This window comes from Lissotriton helveticus, chromosome 10, assembly GCF_964261635.1.
Source record: "Lissotriton helveticus chromosome 10, aLisHel1.1, whole genome shotgun sequence".
In the NCBI taxonomy this organism is placed as follows: Eukaryota; Metazoa; Chordata; class Amphibia; order Caudata; family Salamandridae; genus Lissotriton; species Lissotriton helveticus.
The window spans coordinates 19111316-19126570 of NC_136071.1; the positions used below are offsets into that span (position 1 = coordinate 19111316).

The following is a 15255-nucleotide window of genomic DNA, read 5'->3' on the forward strand; positions in this document are numbered from 1 at the left end:
AGCTGGTCTCACACCTCGGTTGGCACTGTGGGCACTGCCCCCTGTGGTTGGCAGCCCTCTGCTGGGTGCACTGTCCTCACCAGAGCTGGTCTCACCCCTCAGTTGGCACTGTGGGCACTGCCCCCTGTGGTTGGCAGCCCTCTGCTGGGTGCACTGTCCTCACCAGAGCTGGTCTCACACCTCGGTTGGCACTGTGCGCTGTGGCTGGCAGCCTCGGGTTTGCAGTGCTCCTGGCTGACATACATTCGCTGCCAGTTTTGAAGAAATGACCTCAATCCTCTCTCCTTCCAGGGGTGTCAGGGCTTATAACGCCCCCCTCCCCCCTCCAGATTACCACGCCCTCCCAAAACTTGGCCGGTACTGACTTGCACCCACTTCCCGGTGCCAGTGACGCCTCCCTCCAGTTTCCTCCTTCCCCCCCACTTACCGCCCCCCCACCCCCCATCACTGTATCCTGCAGGTGGCAGTGAAATCACCTAGCGGCCAAACCTTAATTGATGGCCCTAAATCCGTGAACTGCAGCTGCCCCCCCCTTTATTGACTACTTTAGCAGTGACTTCCCTGGTTGGCAGTGCCCATCCGATCGCTTGGGCCGCGGTGCCAGCCCCGACTCCATCACTTGTCAGTAAAGGCTTAATCGGCCCCGCCCCTCTGCCCACAGCCCCCGCCCCCTCCTTTGGGGCTGTCTGGGTAGAGTGCTCTGTGGCGCTGGAGCAGGTGCCCTCTCCCCCCCCCCCCCCCCCCCCCACCACCACAGAGCCGGGAGTGGGAGTGGCCCGGGGGGCTGGGAAAGAGTCACATCTGGACACAGGGCCCTGGAGATGCGGGGACAGAAAGTGGGGGCGGCGCCCCCTCCCATAACCGAAACCTCGCATTGTGCTCAGCCTGCAGCGGTCCAGGGTGGGGCGGCGCCCCAGGCACCTCCCGTGAGTACCCCCGTAGGTTTGTCTAGCGCCTGGAAGCGTGGAGAGGGCTGGGCTGCGGGGTTAGTGTCTCTGTGCACCGTTTGCACGGGTGAGCCCGAGAACGACTGTTTCTAGTGTGCCAGTGAGTGTGACAGACGGGTGCACGGTTCACAAGCCTGTCTGACGGCTGTGTGTCTGCGACAGCTGACCTGTGTGTCTGCGACAGCCGACCTGTGTGTCTGCGACAGCCGACCTGTGTGTCTGCGACAGCCGACCTGTGTGTCTGCGACAGCCGACCTGTGTGTCTGCGACAGCCGACCTGTGTGTCTGCGACAGCCGACCTGTGTGTCTGCGACAGCCGACCTGTGTGTCTGCGACAGCCGACCCGTGTGTCTGCGACAGCCGACCCGTGTGTCTGCGACAGCCGACCCGTGTGTCTGCGACAGCCGACCCGTGTGTCTGCGACAGCCGACCCGTGTGTCTGCGACAGCCGACCCGTGTGTCTGCGACAGCCGACCCGTGTGTCTGCGACAGCCGACCCGTGTGTCTGCGACAGCCGACCCGTGTGTCTGCCACAGCCGACCCGTGTGTCTGCCACAGCCGACCCGTGTGTCTGCCACAGCCGACCCGTGTGTCTGCCACAGCCGACCCGTGTGTCTGCCACAGCCGACCCGTGTGTCTGCCACAGCCGACCCGTGTGTCTGCCACAGCCGACCCGTGTGTGTCTGCCGCAGCCGACCCGCGTGTCTGCTGCAGCCGACCCGCGTGTCTGCTGCAGCCGACCCGCGTGTCTGCTGCAGCCGACCCGCGTGTCTGCTGCAGCCGACCCGCGTGTCTGCTGCAGCCGACCCGCGTGTCTGCTGCAGCCGACCCGCGTGTCTGCTGCAGCCGACCCGCGTGTCTGCTGCAGCCGACCCGCGTGTCTGCTGCAGCCGACCCGCGTGTCTGCTGCAGCCGACCCGCGTGTCTGCTGCAGCCGACCCGCGTGTCTGCTGCAGCCGACCCGCGTGTCTGCTGCAGCCGACCCGCGTGTCTGCTGCAGCCGACCCGCGTGTCTGCTGCAGCCGACCCGCGTGTCTGCTGCAGCCGACCCGCGTGTCTGCTGCAGCCGACCCGCGTGTCTGCTGCAGCCGACCCGCGTGTCTGCTGCAGCCGACCCGCGTGTCTGCTGCAGCCGACCCGTGTGTCTGCTGCCGCAGCTGACCTGTGTCTGCTGCCACAGCCGACCTGTGCGTCTGCGACAGCCGACCTGTCTGCTGCCACAGCTGACCTGTGTCTGCTGCCACAGCTGACCTGTGTCTGCTGCCACAGCTGACCTGTGTGTCTGCTGCCGCTGACCCGTGTGTCTGCTGCAGCCGACCCGTGTGTCTGCTGCAGCCGACCCGTGTGTCTGCTGCAGCCGACCCGTGTGTCTGCTGCAGCCGACCCGTGTGTCTGCTGCAGCCGACCCGTGTGTCTGCTGCAGCCGACCCGTGTGTCTGCTGCAGCCGACCCGTGTGTCTGCTGCAGCCGACCCGTGTGTCTGCTGCAGCCGACCCGTGTGTCTGCTGCAGCCGACCCGTGTGTCTGCTGCAGCCGACCCGTGTGTCTGCTGCAGCCGACCCGTGTGTCTGCTGCAGCCGACCCGTGTGTCTGCTGCAGCCGACCCGTGTGTCTGCTGCAGCCGACCCGTGTGTCTGCTGCAGCCGACCCGTGTGTCTGCTGCAGCCGACCCGTGTGTCTGCTGCCACAGCGGACCTGTGTGTCTGCTGCCGCAGCGGACCTGTGTGTCTGCTGCCACAGCTGACCTGTGTGTCTGCTGCCACAGCTGACCTGTGTGTCTGCGACAGCCGACCTGTGTGTCTGCGACAGCCGACCTGTGTGTCTGCGACAGCCGACCTGTGTGTCTGCGACAGCCGACCTGTCTGCTGCTGCAGCCGACCTGTGTGTCTGCTGCAGCCGACCCGTGTGTCTGCTGCAGCCGACCCGTGTGTCTGCTGCAGCCGACCCGTGTGTCTGCTGCAGCCGACCCGTGTGTCTGCTGCAGCCGACCCGTGTGTCTGCTGCAGCCGACCCGTGTGTCTGCTGCAGCCGACCCGTGTGTCTGCTGCAGCCGACCCGTGTGTCTGCTGCAGCCGACCCGTGTGTCTGCTGCAGCCGACCCGTGTGTCTGCTGCAGCCGACCCGTGTGTCTGCTGCAGCCGACCCGTGTGTCTGCTGCAGCCGACCCGTGTGTCTGCTGCAGCCGACCCGTGTGTCTGCTGCAGCCGACCCGTGTGTCTGCGTCAGCTGACCTGTGTGTCTGCTGCCACAGCGGACCTGTGTGTCTGCTGCCACAGCTGACCCGTGTGTCTGCTGCAGCCGACCCGTGTGTCTGCGACAGCCGACCTGTGTGTCTGCGACAGCCGACCTGTGTGTCTGCGACAGCTGACCTGTGTGTCTGCTGCCACAGCGGACCTGTGTGTCTGCTGCCACAGCTGACCTGTGTGTCTGCGACAGCCGACCTGTGTGTCTGCGACAGCCGACCTGTGTGTCTGCGACAGCCGACCTGTGTGTCTGCGACAGCCGACCTGTGTGTCTGCGACAGCCGACCTGTGTGTCTGCGACAGCCGACCTGTGTGTCTGCGACAGCTGACCTGTGTCTGCGACAGCTGACCTGTGTGTCTGCTGCCACAGCTGACCTGTGTGTCTGAGACAGCTGACCTGTGTGTCTGCTGCCACAGCTGACCCGTGTGTCTGCTGCAGCCGACCCGTGTGTCTGCTGCAGCCGACCCGTGTGTCTGCTGCAGCCGACCCGTGTGTCTGCTGCAGCCGACCCGTGTGTCTGCTGCAGCCGACCCGTGTGTCTGCTGCAGCCGACCCGTGTGTCTGCTGCAGCCGACCCGTGTGTCTGCTGCAGCCGACCCGTGTGTCTGCTGCAGCCGACCCGTGTGTCTGCGTCAGCGGACCTGTGTGTCTGCTGCCACAGCGGACCTGTGTGTCTGCTGCCACAGCTGACCTGTGTCTGCCACAGCTGACCTGTGTGTCTGCGACAGCTGACCTGTGTCTGCGACAGCTGACCTGTGTCTGCCACAGCTGACCTGTGTGTCTGCGACAGCTGACCTGTGTCTGCGACAGCTGACCTGTGTCTCTGCGACAGCCGACCTGTGTGTCTGCGACAGCCGACCTGTGTGTCTGCGACAGCCGACCTGTGTGTCTGCGACAGCCGACCTGTGTGTCTGCGACAGCCGACCTGTGTGTCTGCGACAGCCGACCTGTGTGTCTGCGACAGCCGACCTGTGTGTCTGCGACAGCCGACCTGTGTGTCTGCGACAGCCGACCTGTGTGTCTGCGACAGCCGACCTGTGTGTCTGCGACAGCTGACCTGTGTCTGCGACAGCTGACCTGTGTGTCTGCTGCCACAGCTGACCTGTGTGTCTGCTGCCACAGCTGACCCGTGTGTCTGCTGCAGCCGACCCGTGTGTCTGCTGCAGCCGACCCGTGTGTCTGCTGCAGCCGACCCGTGTGTCTGCTGCAGCCGACCCGTGTGTCTGCTGCAGCCGACCCGTGTGTCTGCTGCAGCCGACCCGTGTGTCTGCTGCAGCCGACCCGTGTGTCTGCGTCAGCGGACCTGTGTGTCTGCTGCCACAGCGGACCTGTGTGTCTGCTGCCACAGCTGACCTGTGTCTGCCACAGCTGACCTGTGTGTCTGCGACAGCTGACCTGTGTCTGCCACAGCTGACCTGTGTCTGCGACAGCTGACCTGTGTCTGCCACAGCTGACCTGTGTGTCTGCGACAGCTGACCTGTGTCTGCGACAGCTGACCTGTGTCTCTGCGACAGCCGACCTGTGTGTCTGCGACAGCCGACCTGTGTGTCTGCGACAGCCGACCTGTGTGTCTGCGACAGCCGACCTGTGTGTCTGCGACAGCCGACCTGTGTGTCTGCGACAGCCGACCTGTGTGTCTGCGACAGCCGACCTGTGTGTCTGCGACAGCCGACCTGTGTGTCTGCGACAGCCGACCTGTGTGTCTGCGACAGCCGACCTGTGTGTGCGACAGGTGTCTGCGACAGCTGACCTGTGTCTGCGACAGCCGACCTGTGTCTGCGACAGCCGACCTGTGTCTCTGCGACAGCCGACCTGTGTCTCTGCGACAGCCGACCTGTGTCTCTGCGACAGCCGACCTGTGTGTCTGCGACAGCCGACCTGTGTGTCTGCGACAGCCGACCTGTGTGTCTGCGACAGCCGACCTGTGTGTCTGCGACAGCCGACCTGTGTGTCTGCGACAGCCGACCTGTGTGTCTGCTGCCACAGCTGACCTGTGTGTCTGCTGCCACAGCTGACCTGTGTGTCTGCTGCCACAGCTGACCTGTGTGTCTGCTGCCACAGCTGACCTGTGTGTCTGCTGCCACAGCTGACCTGTGTCTGCGACAGCTTGTCTGTGTGTCTGCGGCAGCTGACCTGTGTCTGCGACAGCCGACCTGTGTGTCTGCGACAGCCGACCTGTGTGTCTGCGACAGCCGACCTGTGTGTCTGCGACAGCCGACCTGTGTGTCTGCGACAGCCGACCTGTGTGTCTGCGACAGCCGACCTGTGTGTCTGCGACAGCCGACCTGTGTGTCTGCGACAGCCGACCTGTGTGTGCGACAGGTGTCTGCGACAGCTGACCTGTGTCTGCGACAGCCGACCTGTGTCTGCGACAGCCGACCTGTGTCTGCGACAGCCGACCTGTGTCTCTGCGACAGCCGACCTGTGTCTGCGACAGCCGACCTGTGTCTCTGCTGCCACAGCTGACCTGTGTGTCTGCTGCCACAGCTGACCTGTGTGTCTGCTGCCACAGCTGACCTGTGTGTCTGCTGCCACAGCTGACCTGTGTCTGCGACAGCTTGTCTGTGTGTCTGCGGCAGCTGACCTGTGTCTGCGACAGCCGACCTGTGTGTCTGCGACAGCTGACCTGTTTCTTTGTAATAAAGGTATACAGACAACAGAAATCAGTTATAACATTTTGTGCAAAGATGATCAAAACGGTGTAAGACAATGAGTACCCATAGAGTCAAGGCAAAGGCAACCGAAGTGCCTAGGTGGTCTAGCTGACCATTGTCATAAAAGGAATACTAGTGATTCTCGAGATTTCCTCAGCCTATATTCATGTGAATTTTGCCAAGAGAATCTATTTTACTTCTTTTTTGAAGGATGCCGTGGATGAGATAAGTCTGGTTTCTGGAGGGAGAGCAGTTATCTGGGTCTTTCTGTTAGTTCTGCTTCTGTGTCCAGTTCTAAGCATGTCTGTGTGTCCAGCTGTGAGTGTGCCTGTGCCCAGCTCTGAGTGTGCCCGCGCCTCCAGCTCTGAGTCGGCGTGTGTGTCCAGCTTCAGAGCCACCTAATAACCCCCTGTCCTTCTCTCCCCAGGTGTGCGTGATGAGAGCCCTGCCGCCCCTCACCCTGCTGGCACTCCTGCTGTGCCCCTGGCATGCCACGGCCCACCCTACCTTCCAGCACCCGGACACAGCCTTCAACCACTTGGCGCTTGACCGAGAGACGGGCGTGCTGTACATCGGTGCTGTGAACCGCCTCTTCCAGCTCTCGCCGGACCTGGAGCTGGTGGGCGAGGCCCAGACCGGCCCGGTGGATGACAGCCCCGACTGCCTGCCCTTCAAGGACCCGCGAGAGTGCCCGCAGGCCCGGCCCACCGACAACGCCAACAAGCTGCTGCTGGTCAACAGGCGCGGCCCGGAGCAGGTCAACGAGAGCGGCTGGGAGCTGGTCGTGTGCGGACAGGTCTTCCAGGGCATCTGTGAGAAGCGCAGCCTGGACTCGGTGGCCAAGGTGCTCGACTACCCGGACGACCCTGGGGACAACCAATTTGTGGCTGCCAATGACGCGCGGGTGACCACGGTGGCCCTGGCGGGCGGCACCACCACGGATGGACGCCAGATGATGTTCGTGGGGCGCGGCCTGACGGCCAGGCTGTCCGCAGGCATCCCCCCCATCACCGTGCGAAAGCTCAACCGAACGCCCGTCTTCTCCAACGACGGCCTGGGCAAGCTGGTGGTCAGCGACTTCTCGGACTACAACAACCACTTCATGGGGGTCTTCAGCCACGCCGGGCACATCTACTTCCTCTTCTTCCGGCGCGGTCCCAAGACGCAGCTGGAGTACGCCAGCTACGTGGCCAGGGTGTGTGACCAGGACCAGCTGCTTTTCTCCTACGTGGAGATGCAGCTGGTCTGCCAGGACTCCATGGGCAAGAACTACAACCTGGCGCAGGCCGCCCACCTGCAGGCCCGGGAGGGGGGCGCGGCCACGCTCTTCGTGGTCTTCGCCGCTGGGGTGGCCTCCACGCCAAGCGCCACCCAGGACACGGCCATGTGCGCCTTCAGCCTGGAGGAGGTGGACGCGCAGCTGGAGAGGGCCAGGACGCTGTGCTACACCAAGGGCGGCCTCAACGAGCAGCAACAGCGAGTGGCCGTCATCGAGTATGGAGTGAACGCCAATTGTCTGTCGCTGCAAGAGGTAGGCTGGGATGGAAGGGGGGTCTCCTGAGGTCCACCTCAGAGTAAGGGGTGACTTCCAGGTGTGGGGCGCTGCCAGAGGTAGGTTGGGATGGAAGGGGGGTCTCCTGAGGTCCACCTCAGAGTATGGAGTGACCTCCAGCTGTGGGGGGCTGCCAGAGGTAGGCTGGGATGGAAGGGGGGGTCTCCTGAGGTTCACCTCCGGGTATGGAGTGACTTCCAGGTGTGGGGCGCTGCCAGAGGTAGGTTGGGATGGAAGGGGGGGTCTCCTGAGGTTCACCTCCGGGTATGGAGTGACTTCCAGGTGTGGGGCGCTGCCAGAGGTAGGCTGGGATGGAAGGAGGGTCTCCTGAGGTCCACCTCAGAGTATGGAGTGACCTCCAGCTGTGGGACGCTGCCAGAGGTAGGATGGATGGACGGGGATCTCCTGGGGTTCACCTCAGAGTAAGGGGTGACCTCCAGCTGTGGGACGCTGCTAGGGGTAGACTGGGATGGAAGGGGGATCTCCTGGGGTTCACCTCCGGGTATGGAATGACCACCAGCTGTCTGTCGCTGCCAGAGGTAGGCTGGGATGGAAGGAGGGTCTCCTGAAGTCCACCTCAGAGTATGGAGTGACCGCCAGCTGTGGGACGCTGCCAGAGGTAGGCTGGGATGGAAGGAGGGTCTCCTGAGGTCCACCTCAGTATGGAGTGACCGCCAGCTGTGGGACGCTGCCAGAGGTAGGCTGGGATGGAAGGGGGGTCTCCTGAGGTCCACCTCAGAGTATGGAGTGACCGCCAGCTGTTTGATGCTGCTGGAAGTAGGCTGGGATGGAAAGGGGATCTCCTGAGGTCCACCTCAGAGTATGGAGTGACCTCCCGCTATGGGACGCTGCCAGAGGTAGGCGGGGATGGAAGGGGGATCTCCTGGGGTTCACCTCAGAGCATGGGGTATCCGCCAGCTGTTTGATGCTGCAAGAGGTAGGCTGGGATGGAAGGGGGGTCTCCTGAGGTTCACCTCCGAGTATGGAGTGACCTCCCGCTATGGGACGCTGCCAGAGGTAGGCGGGGATGGAAGGGGGATCTCCTGAGGTCCACTTCAGAGTATGGAGTGACCTCCAGCTGTGGGACGCTGCCAGAGGTAGGCTGGGATGGAAGGAGGGTCTCCTGAGGTCCACCTCCGAGTAAGGGGTGACCTCCAGCTGTGCGACGCTGCCAGATGTAGGCTGGGATGGAAGGGGATCTCCTGAGGTCCACCTCAGAGTATGGAGTGACCGCCAGCTGTGGGATGCTGCCAGAGGTAGGCTGGGATGGAAGGAGGGTCTCCTGAGGTCCACCTCAGAGTATGGGGTATCCTCCAGCGGTGGGACGCTGCCAGAGGTAGGCGGGGATGGAAGGGGGATCTCCTGAGGTCCACCTCAGAGTATGGAGTGACCTCCAGCTGTGGGACGCTGCCAGAGGTAGGCGGGGATGGAAGGGGATCTCCTGAGGTCCCCCTCAGAGTAAGGGGTGACCTCCAGCTGTGGGCTGCTGCTAGAGGTTGGCTGGGATGGAAGGAGGGTCTCCTGAGGTCCACCTCAGAGTATGGAGTGACCTCCAGCTGTGGGACGCTGCCAGAGGTAGGCTGGGATGGAAGGAGGGTCTCCTGAGGTCCACTTCAGAGTATGGAGTGACCTCCAGCTGTGGGACGCTGCCAGAGGTAGGCTGGGATGGAAGGAGGGTCTCCTGAGGTCCACTTCAGAGTATGGAGTGACCACCAGCGGTGGGACGCTGCCAGAGGTAGGCTGGGATGGAAGGAGGGTCTCCTGAGGTCCACCTCCGAGTAAGGGGTGACCTCCAGCTGTGCGACGCTGCCAGATGTAGGCTGGGATGGAAGGGGATCTCCTGAGGTCCACTTCAGAGTATGGAGTGACCTCCAGCTGTGGGACGCTGCTAGAGGTAGGCTGGGATGGAAGGGGATCTCCTGAGGTCCACCTCAGAGTATGGTGTATCCTCCAGCGGTGGGACGCTGCCAGAGGTAGGCTGGGATGGAAGGGGGGGGTCTCTTGAGGTCCACCTCAGAGTATGGAGTGACCACCAGCTGTGGGACGCTGCCAGAGTTAGGCTGGGATGGAAGGGGGATCTCCTGGGGTCCACCTCAGAGTATGGAGTGACCGCCAGCTGTTTGATGCTGCCAGAGGTAGGCGGGGATGGAAGGGGGATCTCCTGGGGTCCACCTCAGAGTATGGAGTGACCGCCAGCTGTTTGATGCTGCCAGAGGTAGGCGGGGATGGAAGGGGGATCTCCTGGGGTCCACCTCAGAGTATGGAGTGACCTCCAGCTGTGGCACGCTGCCAGAGGTATGCTGGGATGGAAGGGGATCTCCTGGGGTCCGCCTCAGAGTATGGAGTGACCTCCAGCTGTGGCACGCTGCCAGAGGTAGGCTGGGATGCAAGGGGATCTCCTGAGGTTCACCTCAGAGTACGGTGTATCCTCCAGCTGTGGGACGCTGCCAGAGGTAGGCTGGGATGGAAGGGGGGTCTCCTGAGGTCCACCTCAGAGTATGGAGTGACCACCAGCTGTCTGTCGCTGCCAGAGGTATGCTGGGATGGAAGGGGGATCTCCTGAGGTACACCTCAGAGTATGAGGTGACCTTCAGCTGTGGGACGCTGCCAGAGGTAGGCTGGGATGGAAGGGGGATCTCCTGAGGTACACCTCAGAGTATGAGGTGACCTTCAGCTGTGGGACGCTGCCAGAGGTAGGCTGGGATGGAAGGGGGATCTCCTGAGGTACACCTCAGAGTATGAGGTGACCTTCAGCTGTGGGACGCTGCCAGAGGTATGCTGGGATGGAAGGGGGATCTCCTGAGGTACACCTCAGAGTATGAGGTGACCTTCAGCTGTGGGACGCTGCCAGAGGTAGGCTGGGATGGAAGGGGGATCTCCTGGGGTTCACCTCAGAGCATGGGGTATCCGCCAGCTGTGGTCCGCTGCCAGAGGTAGGCTGGGATGGAAGGGGGATCTCCTGAGGTACACCTCAGAGTAAGGAGTGACCTCCAGCTGTGGGACGCTGCCAGAGGTAGGATGGGATGGAAGGGGGATCTCCTGAGGTTCACCTCAGAGTATTGCGTATCCTCCAGCTGTGGGACGCTGCCAGAGGTAGGCTGGGATGGAAGGGGGATCTCCTGAGGTTCACCTCAGAGTATTGCGTATCCTCCAGCTGTGGGACGCTGCCAGAGGTAGGCTGGGATGGAAGGGGGGGATCTCCTGAGGTCCCCCTCAGAGTATGAAGTGACCTCCAGCTGTGGGACGCTGCTAGAGGTAGGCTGGGATGGAAGGGGCATCTCCTGGGGTTCACCTCAGAGTATTGCGTATCCTCCAGCTGTGGGACGCTGCCAGAGGTAGGCTGGGATGGAAGGGGGATCTCCTGAGGTCCACCTCAGAGTATGGAGTCACCTCCAGCTGTGGGACGCTGCCAGAGGTAGGCTGGGATGGAAGGTAGATCTTCTGAGGTTCACCTGAGTCTGGGGGAACCTCCAGCGGTGGGACGCTGCCAGAGGTAGGCTGGGATGGAAGGTAGATCTTCTGAGGTTCACCTGAGTCTGGGGGAACCTCCAGCGGTGGGGTGCTTCCAGAGGTAGATTGGCACAGACAATATTCTCTGATTCACTGCAGAGTGTGGGGTGACCTCTATCTGTGGTTGCGGCCAGAGGTAGGCGGGGATAGAATAGATAAAGTATGGGGGATTACCACAGTGTATGGTGTGACGTTCGAGGCATGTGGGCTGCTAAATTCATATCTTTTGCATTAGATCGCCGCCTAGTGTTGGGTCCGGATGATCGCACATTGTTGTCCTGGAAGAGTCTTCGAAGTATCCTGAGATAGGTGGCTCCTCCCCTGGACTACAGTGCGCATGGGCATCGGCTCCATCCCCAGATTGTTTTTTTCCGCCATTGGGTTCGGATGCGGTCTCGACGTCTCTCTGTCGGAACCGACAAAAACTAGCTTTTTTACGGCCAAAAGGCCTTACTTTCGTTGCGTCGGTATTGTTTGCGCACGGTCTCGAGTTCTTCCGTCTCTTTGAGGCGGAATCTACGGAGTCGTATCACTCTTCGGACATCGAGGCCTTCTCATCGCAACACGACCGCAACTTTTCAGCATGGAGCGGAGCCCGTTTAAATACTGTCCAGTCTGTGGGTCGAAATACCCACATATCGATGTGCACCCGGTCTGTAACAAGTGCCTCTCGCCGGACCACAACGAGGACAACTGTATGGCCTGCTCCAGATTCAGGTCCAAGAAGACACTCAAGCTTCGGCGCGCGGTGCGCCTTGAGGCCAGACAAGCGGCCCCGGATCCAGAAAACATCTTCGGCGACCAAGAAGAGGAGGGCCAGAGCCATCATCTTCAAATCTCCCCGCCCGAGACGGAGGTCGAGGCGGATCCGGAAGACGACGACGGAGTCGTGGGTCAAGGCCTTGAATACGTCGACGAGGTAGGGGATGTCGAAGAAGTTTATGGGGCCGCGGAAGATAGCTCAGGGGATGAGCTATGCCCCGAAGGTTACGCGGATCAGGCTCGGGTCACGGGATCGCCAGTCGGCCTTACCCAAGACCCCGTACCGCAAGCCACGGCCCCGCCTTCAGGCCCGGCCACGGACATACTTGCTGCGCAGCCCGTATCGAAACCGAAACTGAAACCAACGGTATCGACTACACCTAAAATGGCCGACCCGAAAACGAAACCGAAACTTACGGATTCGAGCGTCCCTAAGATGGCGGCCGTTCCACCAAAAACACCAAAACCCGCTGCCTCATCGACTCCGTCGGCCCCCGGTCCACAGAAGTCGAAGAAAACTGTCGATTCGACAGTGTCGAAATCGTCGGCAGAGGAGGTTACCTCTAAGAAGGGAGTTCGGCACGGGTCGACCGGTGCGACGCCGTCAAAGCCCGCCAAAGCCAGCGACAAGACTCCGGTTCCGACTGGGACGTCGTTAGTCGGACGCGTAGTGGAGACGGAGCCGGCAAAATCACACGGATCGAAAGCTGGAAGCTCAACTCATCGGTCCAAGGACTCTGTGTCTACGGCTGCAGCATCAACGTCTAAGACTCCGAAGGGCCAACAAGACGTCGGATCCGAAGGCAAGGTGAAGGCCTCCTCGTCGGCGCCAAGTGCCACTGTGAGTGACGCGTCCCCCATCGCCTCTTCACTACAGAGAATTCGGGAGAAGGCCTCTGCTACGTCGGCTCCGATGCCGTCACCCCAGAAGCCGATGGACATGCCGGCAAAGCCTGCTGGTAAACTTCTCTTCCTTCTGCCGCCAAAGGAGGCACCGAAGGCCTTTACGCCAAAATCGGCGCCAAAGACATCGGAATCGTCAACGTCTGGAGCAGTTTCAGGTCGCCTACTCGACTCAGGAGACGATTCCGAGCGTTTTATCGAAGCAGACACGGGGAAATTAACCCTTTACAAAAGAAAGATCACTGCACAACCAGTGGACTCCTATGTTATTCCACTGAAGAAGAAAAGGCTTGCTCAGGACGCTTCAGCCCTGATGGAACCTATACAGCCTCCTCCTAGAAGGAGCCCAACACCTTCCCCAGAACACTCTGAGGGTGAGGGATATGGAGAAGATGACCAATACACTTTCCCCATCAATGAACCCGATGCACAGCAAGATTCCTATGATGACATAGGTGACCAAGGCACCCAGAATGTGGGGCAGGACCCACAGCCTTTCAGTGCACGTGCATCCCCAACAGAAGATTCTGCAGGCTTTCATGCACTCATTGAACGGGCAGCTGCTAATCATGATGTGGACATGCATGCTGACCCAGTAGAAGAAGACTTTCTATTTGACACTTTTTCAGTCTCTGAAAGGACAGTAAAGACACTGCCTATGCTCAAAGGGGTCCTTAAGTATGCTGCGGACATCTTTAAAGAACCTACCAGGGCGAGGGTAATCAATCCACGCATCGAAAAGAAGTACAGACCAGCACCTGCAGACCCCGCATACATTCGGGGACAGTTACCGCTTGACTCCCTTGTGGTCGCAAATGCCCGCAAAAGGGCGAACTCCCAAACGACGGGTGAAGCTCCTCCCCCGGACAAGGAGTCAAAAGTGCTGGAGGCAGGGGGCAAAAGGGTAGCTGCACAGGCTGCCAATTTCTGGCGTATTGCGAATACACAGGCACTATTGGCACGTTATGATAGGGCGCATTACGACACCCTAGAGCAAGTTTTACAACACCTTCCTCCGCAGTTTCAAGAGGGTACCAAACTGCTTATAGAGGAGGGCAAACTAATCTCCAATGCAGCCATAAAGTGTGCACTTGATGCCGCAGACACAGCAGCTAGGGCTATTAACACTAGCGTCATGCTGAGACGACAGGCGTGGCTCCGCATATCGGGGTTTAAACCGGACATTCAAACAACCATACTCAATCAGCCCGTCAATCCTGATAGACTGTTTGGTCCTGATGTTGACACCACCCTCGAAAAGATTAAGAAAGACAACGAGACTGCTAAGTCTATGGGGGCCCTACAATCACAACAGTTCCGGGGCAACACTTTTCGTCGCTCAGGTGCACGTGGAGTCACCAGAGGACAGATGGGTCAACAGTCACAATTCTCCAGAGGTGGAGCACAATCCTCGTACCCCAAGCAGAACAAAGGGGGTTATCGAGGAAACAGCACCAGAGGACGTGGCAGAGGAAACAACAATTCCCGCTCCTCTGCCCCAAACAAACAGTGACTCTCTGTCACTGCCCCCCGACCATTTAACACCTGTCGGGGGGAGACTCCAGCAGTTCCTGCCAGTCTGGACAAACATCACCACAGACAGGTGGGTACGACAACTTGTCCAGTACGGTTATTGTCTAGAGTTAAAGTCCACTCCACCCAACATTCCACCAAGGCAACGGCCTATGTCCGCAGAGCATTTGCACTTATTGCAGCAGGAAGTAGTGGTGATGCTGCAAAAAGGCGCAATCGAGCTCGTGCCAGTGGAGGAGGAAGGCACAGGGGTATATTCCCTGTACTTCCTTATTCCAAAGAAGGACGGATCTCTCAGACCCATTCTGGATCTGCGTCCCCTCAACCTGTATATACTGTCCGAACATTTCCATATGCTTACACTGCAACAAATTCTTCCCTTGTTAAACCAAGGGGACTTCTTAGCAACCTTAGACCTCAAGGATGCTTATTTCCACATTCCACTACACCCGTCCCACAGAAAATACCTCAGGTTCACTATCCACGGAAAGCATTACCAGTTCAAGGTCCTACCCTTCGGAGTGACCACAGCCCCAAGAGTGTTTACCAAGTGTCTGGCGACAGTAGCGGCGCACCTCAGGAGGCAGAACATCCATGTCTACCCCTACCTAGACGACTGGCTCGTTCAAGCCAAGTCGGAACAACAGTGCGCCGCGGACATGTCGACTACCATTCACCTCCTTCACGATCTGGGCTTCTCGTTGAACTACCCAAAGTCGCATCTTCAGCCGGCGCATGTCCGGCAGTTTCTAGGTGCGACGATCAATACCCTGACGGCCATGGCTCAGCCAAACCAAGTCAGGATAGACAGCATGCAGTCTCTAATCCAAAAGTTCAGACCACAACACTCGCTTCCAGCGAGAGTGTTCATGCAGTTGATTGGCATGATGGCCTCCTGCATCTTCATAGTCCCTCACGCACGTTTACATATGCGTCCGCTCCAGGAGTGCTTAGCAAACCAGTGGACACAGGCTCAGGGACAATTGACAGACCTAGTGTTGGTTACCAGTCGGGCATACGACTCTCTGCATTGGTGGACTCCACACAACCTTTGCAAGGGCCGACTGTTCCAGGAGCCAGTGCCACAGATTATCCTGACAACGGACGCATCTCTCCAGGGATGGGGAGCTCATCTGCTCACTTACACAGT

General features: G+C 60.2%; 1 protein-coding gene across 1 annotated transcript in view; it reads left to right on the forward strand.

Moving 5' to 3' along the window:
• The window catches only part of PLXNB3 (plexin B3), a 374309-nt gene that overhangs the window by 211666 nt on the left and 147388 nt on the right, over positions 1 to 15255 (forward strand). Inside the window, exon 4 of the mRNA XM_078664580.1 lies at positions 6273 to 7376. Coding sequence (XP_078520706.1) covers positions 6273 to 7376 — 1104 coding nt within the window. The remainder of the gene's footprint in view (positions 1 to 6272; positions 7377 to 15255) is intronic.